This window comes from Typha angustifolia, chromosome 6 (assembly GCF_048772165.1).
Source record: "Typha angustifolia cultivar Huaian chromosome 6, ASM4877216v1, whole genome shotgun sequence".
Taxonomy (NCBI): Eukaryota; Viridiplantae; Streptophyta; class Magnoliopsida; order Poales; family Typhaceae; genus Typha; species Typha angustifolia.
In genome coordinates, this window is record NC_133244.1 from 3621567 (window position 1) to 3642712 (window position 21146).

The 21146-nt window shown below is 35.8% G+C and overlaps 1 protein-coding gene across 2 annotated transcripts in view; it reads left to right on the forward strand.

Moving 5' to 3' along the window:
* Nucleotides 1–21146, forward strand: part of LOC140760869 (uncharacterized) — an 84973-nt gene that overhangs the window by 50844 nt on the left and 12983 nt on the right. For both annotated transcript variants that reach the window (XM_073097928.1, XM_073097929.1), the window contains 7 exons: nt 2293–2381; nt 3783–3928; nt 4205–4348; nt 4447–4554; nt 5520–5630; nt 9106–9207; nt 9323–9433. In XM_073097928.1, coding sequence (XP_072954029.1) covers nt 2293–2381; nt 3783–3928; nt 4205–4348; nt 4447–4554; nt 5520–5630; nt 9106–9207; nt 9323–9433 — 811 coding nt within the window. The remainder of the gene's footprint in view (nt 1–2292; nt 2382–3782; nt 3929–4204; nt 4349–4446; nt 4555–5519; nt 5631–9105; nt 9208–9322; nt 9434–21146) is intronic.

Sequence of the window (21146 nt, forward strand, 5' to 3'; positions counted from 1 at the left end):
CGAGAGAGGGGATATGGTGGAAGAGATCGAGAGAGAGAGATGCTGGAAGAGATTGAGGAAAGGGAGATGGTGGATGAGATAAAAAATCCCCCATTCTCGATTTTACTTGCACTGTACAAGAGAAGATTAAGAGAGAGGAGAGAGAGATAGCAGAGAGAGTTGACATGACGTGAGATGACTGTAGTTGAATCTATGGGTAAAATAGTAATTAATATTGTTTTTATTCTGGAATAGAGCTATTATGATGTTTAGTTGTTGTTCTAGAATAAGAAAAGATATTCTAGAATTAAAAAATAAAAGATATTCTAGAAGTGAACGGGGACTTATAGTTCTTTCTAATTGGCTTTTTAATTTTTTGAAAGTTAATAAATCATAATGAACTATAAGTTTAGCAAGTAAACCAACTCTGCCATGAATATGTTTTAACAAAAAAAAGATCAATATATGATACATATAAAAGCAAGACATGAATCATAATGGTATACAAAAGTCGTCTCAGAAAATGAGAATTTCTTTTTCTTGTCTCCATTTCAAAGTTCAATACATAGTAAATTGAATTATAATTCATTTATAATATCTCATATTGCATCGGTTGGTGAACCCACTCTATATAGATGTAATAGTAATTGAAAACCATAATACATAAAACATGATTTAAAATTCAAGTTGAATATTTTGTAGTGCATGAATAATGCTAATCGTGTTCATAACATGAATAACAAGACACAAGTAAATGTCATCTTTCTTGAATCTGTGCTCGTGGATTCATATTAATTAGAAATCATCTTCGAGATGATGTTCAATTTTTTTTCTCATAACTGATTCAGTTAGGATCACCAAGAGGTATTATTGAGTTATAAATGCACCATGTTTTTTTTTTTTCTAATTGTTGAGAGAGATTAGAGTTATATTAGAAAGATTTTTGGTCTAGCTTAGGACTTTTCCATAACCCCACTAGAATTACCCAAAAGGATCACATAGTGATCAAGAATATGTAAATTTCCTAAATTTTAAGATGACTTAAATTACCATAGAAAGATTTTTGATCTAGTCTAGAGATTGTTCTCACAGTCATACCTAGTCATAATCAGGTTTCACTAGATGCACAAAAACATTCTAAGAATTATAACATTGCACGAAGGATAAATAACATGAAGAATAATATAGAATGAAAAATACTATTGCATCGAGAATATGGTAATTTATAACAAATAGTATACATATATTTTTTGTAAAATACTATGCAGAATAAAACTAAGTGGAACCATTCCATAGTGATCCATATGGTGACTTAGATTTAGCTCTTCACAAATTTATATATGAATTGTCCAAAACTATATGACATGTGGATGCTAATATTTTTTAAGATATATACATCTCAAATCATCTTTACAATTCATGTATATAAAACATAAAAAAATAGTAATCAAAGATTTGATGCCATTAATTTTCTCAATTCATAGATCTCTTATATTCTATCTATTCATAAAATATTACAAATAAAGATTTCTTTGTATTTCTTATTTTCTGGAAATAAAAGATAACTCTATATATTTTCAGAAAATTTGAAATTCTATTTAAGTATGATATTTCTAATATGTTAGTAATATAAAGAAATAATAATCTATAATAAACAGGGTTTTCTATAAAATCAATATAAATTTTGATATCTCTAATTTCTTAATAAATGTTTTTGAATAGTGAATTTCTTAAGCATGTAATATAATTAACATTATCTGAATTAAATTTCTTATGTAAGTAGACTGGACATTATGAAATAGATTTAATAGAATATTCTTTAGTAAAATAACTTCCACTCAGCTCAATTTTATATTATTTGGAATAATAGAGAATTTAAGAAAATATGAGTCGGAACTTGCTGTAATTGTTTAATCCCAAATAATTTTATTTTCGAATCTTAATCATAGTGTTCATGGATTTTGAGGCGAAAAATTAATTTTTTTTCCTTACTTTCGAATCTTCTTTTCTGTTTTCCTTACTTCTCAAAAAGATAATCCCAAATAGGTTTTAAAAAAAGGTATGATTTAATCTCCTTTCTTATTAATTAGGTAATTTAAGATTTTAATTTATTTAATTGCTGAAAGACAAAGGATAAAACTAAATCCTTCATTATTTAAATGATTATCTCTGATTTCTTATTTATTTATTTATTTTATAAATTATGGGTTGTCACATGTGGTATCTGTTTTGTTTGATATTTTCAGTGAAGTTTAAGAAAATGATGGTATCATCTTTCTAAGAGGAGGCTTCTTTTTTTCTTTTACATTTCAGTGGTTCATGGTTTCTTTCATGTGGTCTTGCCAAGATGTTTTTTGCTGCCTGTGAAGAGGAGAGGGATTGCTGCCTATTGACAATTTCAGGCATGTTTTCTCTTATGATTTTTATTTTCTCGTTTTTGCTATCGACTGCTATGCAATTGTTTAGAATTTGCATTCAACCACAAGTCTAGGTGCTTATGAAGTACGGATACTTTGTTTGTCCTTCCATACCGATATCTGATAAGTAATGGATATCAAAACAACATCGATATGGCCTGGTACGTATCGGATATGATTGGAGGAGTATCTAAATTTAATAAATTAATTTTAATGTTCTGATATGGCGCTGATATGGCTCAGATACGGTAGGATGTAGCTTTGATACAATGTGATATGACTCTAATACGTTTCTTGATCATCCAATCATTTTTCTTATTTTTGCTAAAAGATGATATAAAACATATACTTATATATTGGATTATCCAATCATTTATGATTCTTCAAGGTTTTGTTTGTTTGATAATGAATTAAACATATAACTTGAAGGCTATTTAAAGATCTAAATTAATTGTAGATTAATAGTTGAATTAGGTTTCAATGTTTTACCAACATTTTGAATTTCATATAAGATTTGTTTATAATATTATTATAAAATTTTAGGCATGTAGATATTAAATATGTAGCTTTCTTTATGTTATCACTACTAAGATAATCATATTTTTTTCATATGTTGTAATAGTTGACGGTAGATGGAAAATGTATTATTTATTTATTTATTGGCGTATTTATACTATATCCGTATTCTACTTTTAAGTATTTGTTGTATCCCCATATCCGTATCTTCGTATCCCCATATCCGTATCTTCATATTCCCATATCTATATCTTCGTATCCTCATATCTCATATCCGTATTCATGCTTCATAGTTGAGCACTATCATTCATTGTGGTGCTTATATATATTTGTTAGGACTCTTGATGGACTAATCTCAGTTCTTTTTCTCCATTTCAACACATGGCTGTACAATCTTAATATTCATCTTGATTCAAATATTTTGAACTGGTGCAGAATCTAGATGATGCCTGAGTTACCAATATATTTGGATAATTTGAGATCTGCTCTTCTGTGGTTTATAGTCAGTTGATCTTTAGACCATCAGTTTTCTTGATTGCATGTAATGCCTTTACTATTGTAGAATTTCTATTGAGAACATGAAAAACATCATATTTTACAAGAATAATGCTGAATACATGAGCTGTCTTTTCTTTTCTTCAAAAGTAACTGGTCCATGTCTTAATGTCTTACATCATTTATCTGGGTAAGTACTTACTTCCGTTAGTGAAGATATCTCATAACTTCCATGAAACCCTGTAGTTACTTGAAAACACCATATGTTCTTTAGATATTTGTTATTATTATCAGATGTAACTAATTAATGTCTGTGATTTTTTCTCTACCTATATTTCCTCCAATTGTTCTCTGAGAAATTGTGATGCCTCCCAGTGCTAGATTTCATTATTCAGGTTTTAGAGAAAGGGGCAGAGGATAGTGTGCTTTCTGCACTTATCGAATTTTTTCTTCAATTTGTCCTGGTTAATCATATGCACTGGAAGTACAAAAAACATTCTCGTTGGAAAGCAACTCTCAAGGTATATCTTAGACTCATTAGTGTCATCTCATTTGTTACCATATTTTGCAGGATCTTGTACTTCTATTCTAGTATTGCTATTGCCCTGTTAGCTGAAAAGATAATAATTTTGTATGGAAATTTGTATTAATATCTAAAACCTTTGGACAAATTTTGACTTACCTTGTTAAATTGAAAGGGGATCTTCTTTGTTTAGATTACTGCACTATTCTCTTCTAATAATTTTAAGCAGAGAAATAACAAGGCTTTCACATTTGATTTATATTCTTATTTGTAGATTTTGGAATTGCTGAGAAGTTGTATTAAAACTATCCCAGTTTCTAGTACGCTTGGTGGCATCATTCAGGACATTTTACTGTATGATTCATCAGTTCACAACATTCTTTTGCGGATTATGTTTATGTCAACACAATCATTAGAGGTTGGTAATTTGATACTGTTTTATTTTCATTGTGCATATCACTTCTACTTCCATAATTCTATACTTTTTGTTGCAATCAACTGATAAAACATATCCAGATGTTATATGCTAGTCACCATCGTGAGTTGAAGGAGATAGAGGATCTACACCTTGTCATCTGTTTGGCACTTGACATTGTACATTCCATGTTGGCTGCTCTGTCTGAGGTAATTCCCTGTTCTTGCATTTGGATGTTCTCCTGTTACAAACTAATATTCTAGTCTTCTAGAAACCAATGATATTTATTTTGGTTATTGGGGTTGTAACCTGGGTATCTTACAAATCACTATGCCATGATACAAAACATCTTATCAGTCAGTCACCGTGAATAGTGTTGATTACCTGATTAACCCCTGAAGACAAGGACATCTTGTATTGCCATCCTGAACTGTGGTTTCTGCACCTTTATGTGCAACATATTTGTGTTTGCAGTCATCATCTTGCTGCCCCAATACAGACACAGACTTGTGCGCGCACACACACAGATTGTCGGACTGCATACCAGTTAGATGTGTGATGATTTGGGTTACACAAAGGCTGCAAATACTTAGATTTTGAAGCCTAAGCACAAGATATTATTTATATATTATTAATCTTATATACTTATTTCTTACATTAGCTTATTAGGAACTTCTCAACTTCAACTTAATCTTTGTGAAGCTTTTTTAAGTTGCATCATTATATCATATACTTTACATGATCATTTGGTATATAGCAGCATATATTCTTATTATTAATTATTTATAAAGTAGTCCTATTTCCATAACAAAAACTAGACTGAAAATGATACCACCACATGGATTAATTTTGATGTTGTCTGATAATTATGAGACCATGAAGGACCCTATACTCCATAAGCTGTTCTGGATGTGAGGATGGTGCTATTGTTTCTTTTCTTCAGTACTCTATGGAAAAGCAAATCTAACGAAGTACTAACATAATATCTAACTATTAGAAAAAATAATTTAATCTTATTCATAATGTGTGGATATAACAATTAGCATTCATATCTATATTCCCCTTTATTCTCCTCTTTTAGCACATACTTTGCACTTATTATTTGTGCTGCATAATTTAACCTTTTACTTTTTGAAAACTAATACTGAACACTAGAACTTCTTGAAATTTTCAGGAATCTTTTACGGATCAGCCAGCCTTTGTCAATATGGTTCTGTCATCAGCATCAAAACCTATGCCGTTCATTACAGCTGTGACATCATTAGTTTCGTTCTTCCACAATCCTGTAAGGCTATTTTTTCATGTTTCAACTTTCCATGCAACAAACGTTTTTTGTGCCCAACTGAAATTTCTAACCTGCACAGATTTTTTGTTTTTGTTTTTGAGCAATTAGGAATAGGATCAATCCATTTTGTCTATTAGTGTTTCTGAAAACCATGTTTACCTCTCTTTGTGCAAGCATTTTCTTATGTAAATTTTAGCTTGTGGAGATTTTCCAACTCTGGATTCTAGGTTAGTTTCTAGTATCCAGGTTGCTGTATCCACTCGTTGCAAATGGTAAGCTTCAGGCAGCAAAACAAGTGCCATATTTTCAGAAGTTGTGCCGTCAATGAGGTACTAGATAGAGAGACTGAAAAATTACTAGCGGGGAGTGAGAGAGAAGCTACATTGTCATTGTTCTCATTTAGAGAAGGGAGGGAAGAGTTAGAAAACCTGCGTCAGGAATGAGGATAGCTCAAGATTGCAATTAGGTTTTCAATAGGTTAAATCTATAGCCTATTGAGTATTAGACAATTGGATCAGCTTAATTGGAAAGTGTGGCCCAGCTCACATTTGGATCTTAACCTTTTAGGGCTTCTTCTCTCATGTTTCAATCATGGATTGAAGTTTCAGCTGATCCCTATCTGGATTAGCTGAAATGAATTAGTCAGTAGATTCAGCCGATCTTGACTCGAAATTGTCCGAAATGAATCGGCCAATACAGTTCATACATTTCATGTTTTTGGGCAGCCGATTTCGAACCCAAAACCAATACATATTAATCTTGGTTTCAAATTCCCTTTTGCTTTTGACACAAAAGAAAATGCTGAAGATGACAGAGCTAAATGTTGGAGGTTAATGACAATGGTGGGTGAGGGATGCAAATGGTGGAGGATGATAGCAAACAATGATTTTTCTCTACGTAAACCATCAAAATTCTTGGATGCAAATGTGCTGCCCTGCATACATAGTGCCATGTGGCACTTAAATTGTTGCTTGCAACCTTAAGCTCAATCTCGATAGGTTTATATACTTGAAGAAAGAAGAGAGTCCCACATTGGAGAGATCTTATCCTATATTCCTTCATATGGAAAGGTGTTATGAAGGCTAAGAATTCTTTCACAATCGATGTCAAATACATTGTTGGCAATGGAGAACGAATAAATCCTTGGATGGATAGATGGGCTACAAATACCTTCTTTGCCACTTTTTTCCATTTGGCATACCAGGCCCTCAATAGAGGTCATGAAAGCTTAGCCTCCATTGTAAGAATATCTAGTTCAGATGATCCACCTTTTATGAAGCATGGATACAAATATGAGATACGAGGATATGGATACGAGATACGAAGACACAGATATGGGGATACGACAAATCTTAAAAGTAGGATACAAATACTACATGGATATGCTAATAAATAAATAGATAATATATTTTCAATTTGTTATCAACCAATGCAACTTATGGTAAAAAATGATTATCCTAGAAATAATAACATGAAAGGAAAGAAAGCTATAGATTTAATATCTACATGCTTAAAATTTTAAAATAATATTGTAACAAAATGAAACTAAAAATGTTAGTGGAACATTGAAATGTAATTCAACTATTAATGTACAATTATTTTGGATCTTTAAATGATCTTCAAGTTACATGTTTAATTCATTATCAAAGCCTTAAAATATCATGAAGTATTGGATAATCCTATATATAAAATATATGTTTTATATCATTTTTTAGCAAAACAAGAAAAAATAAATGATTGGATGATCAAGAAATATATCAGAGCCGTATTAGTGTTGTATTTTGCCATATAGGAGCCGTATTGCCGCCATATTGGGGAATTAATTTTTTTTTCTAATTTAGATACTTCTTCAGCTGTATCCGATACATATCGGGCCATATCGGTATCCGATATGTATCGGATACTGATATGGAGGGAGAATTGAAGTATCCATGCTTCATTGTCTATCCTCATCCTTCAGTGCTCCTCAAAAAAATGACCTGCAATTGTTGGAAGATCTTCAGGAAATTCAGAATCTGACTACAGGAAACTATTTGACTAATGATCATGATTGGATTATTTGGAAATTTACTCTTGGTGGATTTTACACTGTTAAATCTCTCTACAATATCATTTCACAATCTTCCTCTGATTAGCTTATCTCAACAGACTTCACACTAGGGACAACCTAGCAAATAAGTGATTTATGAGTACGATGATCTGTGCCTTCTGCAAAGAACATCCAAAATCCATTGCCTACATCCTCTTCGAATACAAATACATCAAAAGGAATTTACAGCCATCTTTCTTCAAGACTGGGTCTTCAGAGATGGCCAACTTCTTGGGAGCACTACCATTTTTGGAAGGCTCACTGTATCCCCTCGCTTTTAAGGAAAGGTCTTGAAATGCTGCTTGCAATCATCTGTGGAAGATTTTGAGGCTACAACAGAATTTTTAATTTCTCGACTCTTAACTCCATCAGGTTTTCTCTTATAGACATCTCTCACCTGTGGAGGAAGTTGGAGCCCTATTATCTTTCTAAGGGTTCCACTACTTTTGAAGTCTTTACCTTGTTCTGGTGCTTCTAATCTATAACTTTCTCCACCCCTCCCTGCTCTCTAATTCCTATTTCCGTTCTCTCAGTATATCCTTTTTCTTCGATATAATTGGGTATAACCCCTTTCTTGATTGAGCCTTCTAGCTTCTGTTAAAGTTTAAGGTGGGTTATCTCGAGGTGGAGGGCTGAATAACCATTCAATGTCCAAAATTTAAACAAAAGGAGAAAAGAAAGGAATAATAAAAGAACTTTGTTAATGTAGCTTTTATTGTTTTTACTTGGTTTCTGCATAAATGATGTCATGAAAAGATATAGTTTATTATTAGATTTTGTGGATTTGAATATTGTTACTTCTTATTTTTATTGTACTACAATAGTAGTATAGTACTATTATATCTGCTATGTATTTGCTAGATAACTCACACTAAGTTTTGCCATACTTTCAATGTGTCATTCATAAATTTTTGATTGCAATAGGGCTCTTCACTCTTGAAGTACTAGTGGTTTATTTCTCTCCTTCCATCCATCCCTCCCTCCCTCTCACTCTCAGTCACACACAAACCCCTATTTGTCTGATTGTTGTTCTGTAAGAAATGAATTCATGCTAGTAGCTATCCTGCAAGATTGAATTGGTAACCCTATCAGGACTGTTATTTCTGAGATTTTGTGTAATTGCACATTGTTGTCACTCTTATGCATGGTGAAATTAAGAAAATGTCAACATTGATTGATTTGCAGGATCATTAAGGAGAAAATATTGCAGGTGAACAATCGATTGTTTTATTGGATCATGATATCTGAATTTATATTAAATTACAACTTTCATAGACAGCTGTGTTTTATTGAATCATGATCTGAATTTATATTAAATTACAACTTTCATAGACAGCTGCTTGCTCATTCTTCAAGCTTTAACACTGACACAGTTTTTATGTGAAGGCAATACAAGCAGCTGCTTCAAGAGTATTTTCCAAAATATGTTTTATAGCTTCACGAATACAGTCCATGGAGAATGCTAATCTTGTTGCTGATGCTATGCAGGTCAAATGTTAACTGTAGAAGCTGATTCTTAATATTATAGGGTTGTTTATGGCTAAGATTTTATGTGCTATTTCTAGCTATCTTATCTCTTTTCAATCTTTCTTTATATCTTCAGAATAGCAAACTAAGAGCGGCTATCTATTGCATTTTGGAAGGGAAAAAAAACCAAGATGATACCTTAATTGTTAGCATGTTCAACCTCCTGCATTCTGCTGCTTGTTATCAGGTACTTTTCTTCTCAACACATGAAATATCTCATAATAATGAAAGCTTCAGAATATATTTCTCATTAACAAGAAATGTTGACAAGGCATCAAGCAATGTAAAAGTTACTTTCTGACAATAAATCCCTTAATACTTTGTGAAAGTGTGTTCCTTACTTTAAAGATCAGTAAATATTTCCAAGTACGATAAGTTGATGATTACCACAAACAAAATGAATCAAAAAAAATTGCTACAAAGAACAATAGATGTCTCGATATTACAATATATCATCATCATATGCATATGCATATGCATAGGCACATATACATATACATATGCGGCACATATGTGCATATCTGGTGCCTAAGCACTCATTGGCCAATAATTGCAGTGAATAGGTGGGCACATATGTGTATGCAGTCCAGATATGCAACCCATATGCTGTTAGTCACATATAACTGCTGCACCACGAAATTCCGACTTATTCATGGTCTGAGGTTGTTTTCAAGAGTTGAGCCCATGACCTTTGGCTGCAATAGGCACACCTTACCATCTATGGAACATGAATACAGGATACATAGATATGGAGATACAAATATGGGGATATGATATTCTTAAAAGTAGGTTACGGATACGGCATGGATACACCAATAAATAAATAAGTAATATATTTTCAATTTGTTGTCAACCTATATAACATATAGTAAAAAATAATTACATCTCAAAAATAATAAGATAAAGAAAGAAAGCTATAGATTTAGTATCTACATACCTAATACTTTAGAATGATATTGTAATAGAAACTGATATAAAATTCAAAATGTTAGTGAAACATTAAAATCTAATTCAGCTATTAATCTATAATTAATTTATGACTTTCATATGTTTAATTTGTTATCAAATAAACAAAGCTTCACACTATCAAGAAGGATTGAGTAATTGTATAAACATATGAAATATATGTTTTATATCATCTATCAGCGAAAAAAAAGGATTGGATAATCAAGAAATGTAACTATATCGGAGTCATATCAGCACCATATCAAAAAATTAAAATCACTTTTTTTTAAAATTTGAATATTCCTCCAACTATATCCGATATGTATCTGTATCAATTCCGTATTCAGCTATATCGATGTCGTATCAAGGTTTCTTATGTATCAGATACTAATAGGGCTTCTAAAAAAGCTAGCCAGTTCACGATGCTCATGAGCTTGGCTCGAGCTCTAAATGAGCTGAGTTGAGCTAAATTTTCTAGCTCGAAATACTAATCGAGTTGAGCCGAGCTGGTCTTTGCTCGCTCAAGCTTGGCTCTAATTTGTTTGATATATATATTTTTTAATACATTATAATATATATTATTTAAATTAATATATTATAGTACAGTAGTGCACTTTAATTTCAAATAGGATAATATGGGTTTGAATCCTAGATTTGAAATGTAAAAGATTAAGTTTTTAACTTGGTTGGATGACTCTTAGTCCCACATTGGAAAATGAAGAGTAGGAAATCATCTTTATATGTACCCAATACTCAAAAGGTTATATTATTATAGCTAAAAATAAAATATACAATAAAATGTTTTAAAACCGAGGTAGCTTGATCTGAGTCGTGCTAACTCAATAATGTTATCGAGCCAAGCGAGCCTATATTATTAGGCTCATCTTGAACTCAAGCTCAAGCTCGAGCCTAGCTAAATGTTAATCATTTTCAAGCCGAACCCAGCTCGACTAGTTTACGCCCCACTAGATACCGATACGAAGAGGTAAACGAAATATCCATGCTTCATAGCTTACTATCTTTCTTCATATAATCAATTAAAAAGAAAACCATGTAAATAAGCATTTGTATCAAAACATCCAACAAAATTAACATCATAAAAGAATAGCAGCATGAACTTCATGCAACTAAGATATTCTGCTGAACATCCTAAAAATGTAATATTAGAAGAGAAACGAGAAAACATGCAAAATGTGATTTACTAGATATTCAAATTGGAAACTTAAAGGGACCAATAGTTTTCTGGTTCAGGAAAGTCAGCTTCTTTTGTTTGTCCATCCGAGCTGAAGAGTCAGAAGCAGAATAATGCTTGCTTGCAGCAAAGTAGGAAGGAAACTACTGACTGCAGGAATTTCCTGCAGTCATCTCACATCTGCAGCCTCAAATCCTGCAGTAATTTCCTGCAGTCATCTTTCTTTCCCAATGGACTTATGAAACCCCCCCTTAAGGCCAACAAGGAATCAAACAAATTGTTTAACATCAATGGCTTATTAGCCCGGGCCCTAAGAGTCCACAAATTATGTACCCATACTTAAAGCATAAACTGAACCCAAAGCTTATCAGGCCTATTCAGCAAATCCATTGCAGGAGGCCCAACAAGCCCAATTTGACCATCCCTCAAATTATGAATACCAATCCCACCAACATGATAGGATGCTAAATAAGGTGAAGCTCCTTGTTAGTCTTCCCTTTACCCCACAAAAGAGCCCTAACAGATTGCATGCTAACCCCTAAATAGGTGAAAGGATAGGAGTATAGGACCCTTGAGGAATATAGAGCACAGAACTTAGCATATTCTAGAGGATAGGACTAGCCCAAGTAGCGAGGTAGAAAGTTAATTTGGTCCGATTAACACATTGATTAGTTAGAGCATGATAATTATCCAAGAATACTAATTTGCACCACAGTTAATATTATCAACTTTTGTGACAATAATAATATCATCAATAAGCATAAGATGACACACAATTCAGTATTGCTATCAATATTCAGCCCATCCAGCATACCAGATTCCATTTCATGATCTAACAGTCTAGAAAGCATTTGCGCACACATTAATGAACTAATAAGGCAAAAAAGGGTCCCCAAGAGGCATTTCATTGGGTAGTAGTGGAGGTGGCAGCTTAGGGCTGTGCACTGGCATGCTAACTAGCGATCCGACGGTACGCCTGGATTTGCTGTTGCTTCTTATGCGAGCTTTCTCCGCAACGATCATCTTCAACTCAGCAAGGGTAGAGCTTAACATGATGGACACAGAGATGAGGTCTCGCGCTGGTGGTATTGATTGCATCTCCTCCTGAAAATGTCAACTTTAGGTTCTGTCGGGAGATTGGGTGGGGTTAGCGTCAATCTCCTGGGGCTCTTCTTGCTGGCATAGCTCTGGTAGTGTAGGAAGGATAGAAAAAGTAGGAGAATTAATGTACGCATCAATCTAGGAAATTCAAATACTCGAAAACCATAATTTTTAGAACATCTCAAATAGCATCTCTGCTCAATCTATCGTAAGCTCTAAAAACGCTCCCTGTCAATCATCTCCCTCTCTCAATCATCTCCGAGAAGTCGACAATAGCGAGAAGTCGATGTTGGTGAGATGGACGGTAGCAAGTGAGGTACATTTCAAACCCTTCTTTTCTTCCCTTTTCACTCTCGGTAGCCATCTCTCAATTTGGTTGCCAATAGTAAAATGATGCAAAATGTGGTGGAGAAAGATGAAATAGGGAAATAAGAAGGGAAGGAATGGGGTTTCACACCTCCACCCTAAGAAATAGTTTCACACCAAAATCCTCTAGCGAACAAATCACATAAACTTTTCATTAAGTTTCAAAGAAAATATAACAGGTCTATATATAGATCTACAATGGAATTAAGCAAAAAACACCCTACATAGGAAAAAAACAAAAGACACCGTAAATAAATCAAAATCAAAATCAGATCCCTATAGGAGGAATCATTAACTGTCGACGCCTCCTGTGTTGGTACACACGCCATCACGTCCTATCAGTGATGTCCGCATTATTCTCCTCGGGTGGGAGAGAAGTTGACTTCGTCGAGTGTGCTGCTCTGCTGCTCTCATACTGCTCTAAGGTATCAGGGTGATGCACTTCCAAATCGTGACAACCAAGCCATGTGTTATCAGATGTAGGCCGTCCTTTCCAACGTACTAGATACTGTTGGGATCCACCTTCTCTAGTTGAAATAATTTCATCATCTAAAATTTTATCAATTTCGTCTGCTGTGTTAGGTGGAATATTGGGAAGTGGAGGTAAAGAGGGTCTCTCATAAACCATAAATAGGCTCATAGGTAGGCTTAGTATCTAGTGGGTTATCTGGAGTAAAATATGGACCTTTATAAGCTACTAGATCCTCAATATTAAAAGTAGAATTGATGCCGAAATCACTAGGGAGATCTAGAACATAAGCATTATTATTAATTTTTATGAGAATTTTAAAAGGTCCGGCACTTCGTGCATGCAACTTTTTGACAGTTCCAGGTGAAAACCGTTCTGGGCGTATCCGGATCATCACAAAGTCTCGAACATTAAATTCTTTCAATCTCCTTCTTAGATTAGCTTGAATTTTATAATTAGTATTATTTTTAGCAATTCTGTTACTGATTTCTTTATGCAAGTCATGAATATGTGATGCGAATGCAGATGTAGACTCAGACAACCTATGATAATGGGACATAGGAATGAGATCTATAGGTTGTCTGGGTTTGTAACCATATACTACTTCAGTTGGACTTAAACCTATGGATCCATTAACAGAATTATTATATACAAATTCAGCAGTTGGCAGTTTTTGATCCCAGTCTCTTAGATTTTCGTCGACAAGAGTTCTCAGTAGGTTACCTAAGCTCCTATTGACTACTTCAGTTTGCCCGTCAGTTTGTGGGTGGAAAGCAGTTGAATACTGAAGCTTAGTTCCCATTTTATGCCATAGGGTTTTCCAAAAATAACTAGTAAATTTTACATCCCTATCTGATACAATAGTTTTTGGTAGCCCGTGCAACTTAACGATTTCGTCAAAATAGATTTTAGCAACTCGAGAGGTGTCAAAAGTTCGAGAACAGGGTATAAAGTGGGCCATCTTTGAAAATCGATCCACCACCACAAGAACGGAATTATGCTTTTGGGTAGTCTTTGGAAGTCCAAGTACGAAGTCCATATTAACATCTTGCCAAGGGCAATTAGGAACCGGTAAAGGCGTGTACAATCCTGTATTTTGCTTTCGCTGCTTAGCGAGTTGACATGCATGACATCGACTAACAAGTCTCATAATATCTCTCTTTAAGCTTGGCCAGAAAAATCGATGTTCCTTAGCTTCAATAGTTTTTGCGTGCCCAAAATGTCCAACTAAACCCCCAGCATGCAATTCCCAAATTAAAAATTCTCTTAACGAGGTGCTGGGAATGCATAACCTTTAGGACTTAAATAAATAGCCATCCTGCAAGATGAAACCATCAATTTCTTGAGTCGCTCCATCGCTTAATAAATTGTAAACTTCATGAAAATCCGGACATGATTCATATTCAGTTTTGATTTTATCAAATCCTATTACTTCTGCGTTCATCCTTGAAAGAAAAATCATGCGATGACTCAGTGCATCAGTCGCTTTATTGTCTGCTCCAGACTTGTGTCGCAAGGTGTACGTATAGTCCTGAAGAAATTCGACCCACCTACCGTGTCTAGCACTAAGCTTCTTCTGGGAGTTAAGGTAGCGAAGAGCTTCATGGTCAGAGAAGATTACGAATTCTTGAGGAAGCAAATAATGTCTCCAGTGGCGAAAAGATTGAACTACAGCATAAAATTCCTTATCGTAAGTGGTATATCGTTGTCTAGTCTCATTCAACTTTTCACTAAAGTAGGTAATCGGATAGCCCTCTTGGCTCAGGATTCCCCCTATACCAACTCCAGAAGCATCACAAGTGACCTCAAAAACTTTAATAAAATCGAGGAGTCGCATGACAGGGGCTTTCACCATTTTCTTTTTGATTTTAGTGAAAGCTTTAGTAGCACTTGCTGACCACTTAAATTCACCTTTCTTGAGGCATTCTGTTATTGGAGCCATAATGGTACTAAACCCTTTGATGAACCGACGATAGAAGGTAGCGAGTCCATGAAAACTTCTCACATCTCTTATGGTACGGGATTCAGGCCACTCTTTAATAGTTTTGACCTTATCAGGGTCAGCACACTCCTTCAGATGAAACAATGAAACCCAAGAAAACAACTTTGTTTGTCAGAAACGTACATTTCTTAGGGTTTGCATACAGTTGCTCTCTCCTCAAGATAGCGCAGACTTGACGAAGATCTATATGTTGCTCCCGAGATCGACTATAGATAAGGATGTCATCAAAGTATACGACTAAAAATTGTCCAATAAAAGGTCCTAATATTTGAGTCATCATTCTCATTAAAGTACTCGGAGCATTAGTCAAGCCAAAAGGCATAACTGTCCATTCATATAACCTATCTTTTGTTTTAAACGCAGTCTACCATTCATCGCTAGGGCGTATACGGGTTTGGTGATAGCCACTTTTTAAACCTATCTTTGAAAAGATCATGGCCCTTGCCATCATGTCCAGCATGTCATCCAAACAAGGAATGGGGAAACGGTATTTTATTGTTATTCGATTAATAGTGCAGCTGTCGACGCACATACGTCAGGTTCCATCTTTCTTTGCCGTTAACAATGCGGGAACTGCGCAAGTGCTTAGGCTTTCCTTCAGAAAGCCTTTTCTCAATAACTCGTCAACTTGCCGTTTGAGTTCAGCGTGTTCAGTTGGGTTAAGTCTGTAATGAGGCAAGTTAGGAAGAGATGCACTCGGGACGAAATCAATAGCATGTTGAATATCTCTCATTGGTGGCAATTTATCCGGGCAATCCTCGGGAAAGACATCCGAGAATTCCTCAATCACAGCAGTGGCTTCAAAAGGAATCGATTCACTAGGCTCTTTCAGAATTTCTCGAGCAGCAAGAATCAGAATAGGAGTTCCTTTACTCATCTCGCGTTCAATGCTTCTCACACTAATCAAGCTGACTTTATTGTTCGAGTGGATGGGATCAGACTTCTTTTCCATCTTACCACCTCTAGGCTGCGATGGAAGAATCTTGATTTTCTTACCCTCGTGTTCAAACATGCAGATATTTGAACGGCCATAAATATGCATATCATTATCAAATAGCCAAGGCCTTCCAAGGATAATTTGACCCACATCCATGGTCAATACATCGCACCAGATTTTATCCTTATAAGTCATGAATTCAATTGGAACCAAACAGCACTCTTTTATTTCCAGCATGGTTGAATTTATCCACGAAACCTTGTATGAATTAGGATGGGAAACCGCTCTTAGGTTTGGTTTTGAAATGATGGTGGAGGACACGGCATTTATACAGCTGCCACTATCCACAATTATTTTATAATTTTTATCTCCAATTTTCGTGAACGTGTGGAAAATGGAGCTGCGCCTCCAATCATCATTGAATTTAGGTTGATAGAGGGCACATCTAACAACATGTAACCTTGTGGAATCTATGTGCCTCAAGCATTCTAGGGTATTTTCTTCCTCTTCATCTTCAAAATCTTCTTCTTCACCGTCTACATGGTGAACATATCCATCAAAGTCTTGCTCGGAGTCTTCTTCGTAGGGTTCCTCAATTAAACTTATTTTATATGAGCTCGCACAATTTGCAGCAACATGTCCATAGCTTTGACACTTATAGCATTTGACTCGAGGATTGGTCTTGGAAAAGTCTTTCTCGACGTTTTTACCTTTGTATTCTACCTTGGATTGTGAAGGGCTAGGGGTAGATTGGTTAAAAGATTGATTAGTAGATTTGGCTTGATGAGGACCTATGGAGGATTTATAAATTTGAGGTTTTGTTTCGTAATTTCTTGAGATGTGGTTAGGTTTAGACTCCTCTAAGTCTTGAACTAAGCTGTAGGCCTTTTCCAAAGTATCGATATTACGAGCAAAAAGTTCACTTCTCAATTCTTCACGTAGGCCAGCCCTAAATCTGGACAAGATTTGCATAGGGGTTTCTGATTCGATCATGCTACACCGAACAAGCAATTCATTAAAGGCCGCAACATAATCCTTAGCTGACTTACTCCCTTAGGTAAGTCGGTTTAATCTGTCTAGAAGCTTAGGGTAATAGGAAGGTGGAAGATACTTACGTTTTAGTTCATTTTTCATGTCAACTCAAATTTCAATTGGAAGCTCACCCCTAATTTCATGAAGAGTCTTAACGTTGGTCCAGTACTGATTTGTCCCAGTCAATTTCATGGCAGCAAACCTGACTTACGGATTTCCGACATATCATACCATTTAAAGTAATGGTCCATGTCTTTGATCCAGTCCAAGAAGTGTTGCGGATCTAGACGACCATCAAACATCGGAGCATCAATTTTAATGCTTCGAAGGTATCGTTCATCAGGATCTCGCTCATTCTCTTGAAAATACTGACGAGGTAAAGGAGTAGGAGATTCACCATGTTCAAGGTCAAGGCGGTGATTATTTTGAGGCGCGGTGTGCTCATGGGGTCTTTCTACCCTATATAGTCGTTGATCGGTCACCCGTTGATACCCAAGCAAAGTATCTTGAGTATCTCTGACAAGTTCGGGATCCATACTGCTACTGCTGAACTCACTAGAATCACTGAGGAGATAAGTCTTACCTCTACGTGTTGGCATACACTAATATACAATGAGTGAGTTAGGTATTGCTTTATATATTTTATATATATATGTATATGTATATATTTTTTTTAATTTATAAATTTTATGCTTGCTAATTTAAATAAAATTAAATAATGTTCTAACCTAATGGAATGCAAACGTCTCCTATATTTAATCCAAATACAAATGTCTTAATCTAAATGATATGAAATGATATGCTATGCTATCAAGAAAATCTTAAAAATGAATACTTAATTGAATTTAGATTTTCTATTTAGGAGATTCAAAGACTAATGTCAAGACTTAATGATTTTTAAACAAAAGTCACATTTAATAAATGCCAAATCTTGTAAATTTCTTTCCAAAAATTAACATAATACTAAGATTCTATTTGGCACAACTCATCTCTTAATATCAGGACTAAAGCATATAAGGTTTCTATGTAGTCTCTCCCTCACTATATGTGAACAGCAGGAACTGATAACAGTTTAGAGATGATACTAGAAAAGAATGGCCCAAAAAATATTTAATACATTGACGAGAGCATGTACCTAACCATCTGAGAAAAAAAAAGAATTGAAATTAATTAATTTGTCTTCACCCTTCTTCTTCCTCCCCTCACAATGTGTTACTGTTCATGTCCTCTCCGTCAGCATCAGGGAGTGGTCAGCAGCGATATCGGCGACGTCGGTAGCAAAGTGCGAAACAGTGGAGAGATCGGACGGTCCAGCAGTGATGGTCGCAGTTAGAGCTACGATAGGGAACGAAGCATGGGAGATCACGCACGAGCATCGGCATCGTTAGTGATGGCTGCAGGCGTCGAAGGAATGGCGTCGTCGGGTGGAGTGACGGCATCGGGTGGTGTCATCGGGGCGAGGTAGAGCCGGGGCGGCGTCGTCAGGTGGCGTCTTCGGGGCTGCGCTGACTCGGAGCTGCACTGACTCAGGGCAGCGTTGGGGCAGCAGTGACGGGAAAGGCTAGGGCTTGGTGTGAGGTGAGAGGGAGGTTAGGGATGAAATTGGGTAACAGGTTGGGAGAAAATGATTAACGAGCTGTGGGTTTAGTCTAACAAGGTTTGGGTTTTGGGCTAATGGGTTTTGGGTTTAGGTTTGATGGGTTTAATGTGTTTAGTGGGATTGGGTTGGTTTCAAGTTGGGGAGGGAATTCAAAAATTGGAAATATTGGAGGGAGGAAAATTAGGAAAGATAGGATTTGTTGGGTTGTTAGAGAAGAAATAGGAAATTTGGTAGGAAGTTTAAGGAAAGAAGGAATTGGTTGGAATTTAATAGAAATTAAAAGCAAAAAATGAAATTTTCAAAAATTTGAAACACTGATTTTTTTTTTTACAGCAAAAGAGACATGTTGTTTTCTTCTTTTTTTTATTTTTTTTTTCAATCTAAAAAAAAATAAAAATAACGATGGAACAATAGATTACTAAATAATGCAACAACAATTACGCAGTAACAATTCTGCTATGACAACAGATTCTTGTTGTTCCTCGTCGACGGTAATTTCTTTACTCCTTGTACGCCGGATTTCTTGACGTTCTGGTGTTTGTGGAGCAATTGGTTGTGCGAAGAACAAATGTGAAGCGGCGTAGAACCCGGGAGGAGGGATGTCCATAAACTAGGATCCTTCGCTCTGATACCAAAATGATGCAAAACGTGATGGAGAAAGATGAAATAGGGAAATAAGATGGGAAGGAATGATGTTTCACACCTCCACCCTAAGAAATGGTTTCACACCAAAATCCTCTAGCGAACAAATCACATAAACTTTTCATTAAGTTCTAAAGAAAATATAACGGGTCTATATATAGATCTACAATGGAATTAAGCAAAAAACACCCTACATAGGAAATAAACAAAAGACATCCTAAATAAATCAAAATCAGAACTAGATCCCTATAGGAGGGATCATCAACTGTCGGCGCCTCCTACGCTGGTACACACGCCATCACGTTCTATCGGTGATGTCCGCATCACAAAGCCATGCCTAGTGCATCAAGCACCTACCAGTAGAGAGTGTAGGAAGGTCAGGATGTAAGTACTGACCTGAACCTGCAACCACAAGGCGCACGGTGGCAACTGGCAGGTCTTACCACCGAGTGGTGCTTCTAATCCAACAAACTTATTGTTATCAAAAGGGCTACTAAATGCAAAGGAGGATATTAACTCTCTTTGATCACAAAAAGCAAGATAAGACTGGGAAGATTGTAAAAGTACCATATTTGCAATAATTTTAAAAATAAAAACATACAAAACATACACTTGTGGGAGTGACAGCGTCGTTAGTGATGGCTGTAGGCGTCAAAGGAATGGCGTCGTCGGGTGGAGTGATGGCGTCGTCAGGGCGGGGCAGAGTCGGGGCGGCGTTGTCGGGTGGAGTGATGGCATCGGGTGGCGTCGTAGGGGCAAGACAGAGCCGGGGCCGCGTCGTCGGGTGGCGTCTTCGGGGCTGCACTGACTTGGGGCGGCGTTGGGGCAGCAGCGACGGAAAAGGCTAGGGCTGCGTCGTCACTCCCACTAGCGTATGTTTTGTATGTTTTTATTTTTAAAATTATTGCAAATATGGTACTTTTACAATCTTCCCAGTCTTATCTTGCTTTTTGTGATCAAAGAGAGTTAATATCCTCCTTTGCATTTAGTAGCCCTTTTGATAACAATAAGTTTGTTGGATTAGAAGCACCACTCAGTGGTAAGACCTGCCAGTTGCCACCGTGCACCTTGTGGTTGCAGGTTCAAGTCAGTGCTTACATCCTGACCTTCCTACACTCTCTACTGGTAGGTGCTTGATGTACTAGGCATGGCTTTGTGATGCGGACATCACCGATAGAACGCGATGGCGTGTGTACCAGCGCAGGAGGCGCCAACAGTTGATGATCCCTCCTATAGGGATCTAGTTCTGATTTTGATTTATTTAGAATGTCTTTTGTTTATTTCCTATGTAGGGTGTTTTTTGCTTAATTCCATTGTAGATCTATATATAGACCCGCTATATTTTCTTTGGAACTTAATGAAAAATTTATGTGATTTGTTCACTAGAGGATTTTGGTGTGAAACCATTTCTTAGGGTAGAGGTGTGAAACCCCATTTCTTCCTTTCTTATTTTCCTATTTCATCTTTTTCCACCACGTTTTGCATCACTTTGCTTAGGCGAAGTGCATTCATTAAAGTGCGGGTAGGAATTATTTATCTCTGAACTGGAAACGCTAACTATTTCTGAACCTTGAACTTTTGCATCTGTTTGGTCTCTACTGTCTCTTTTAGTTG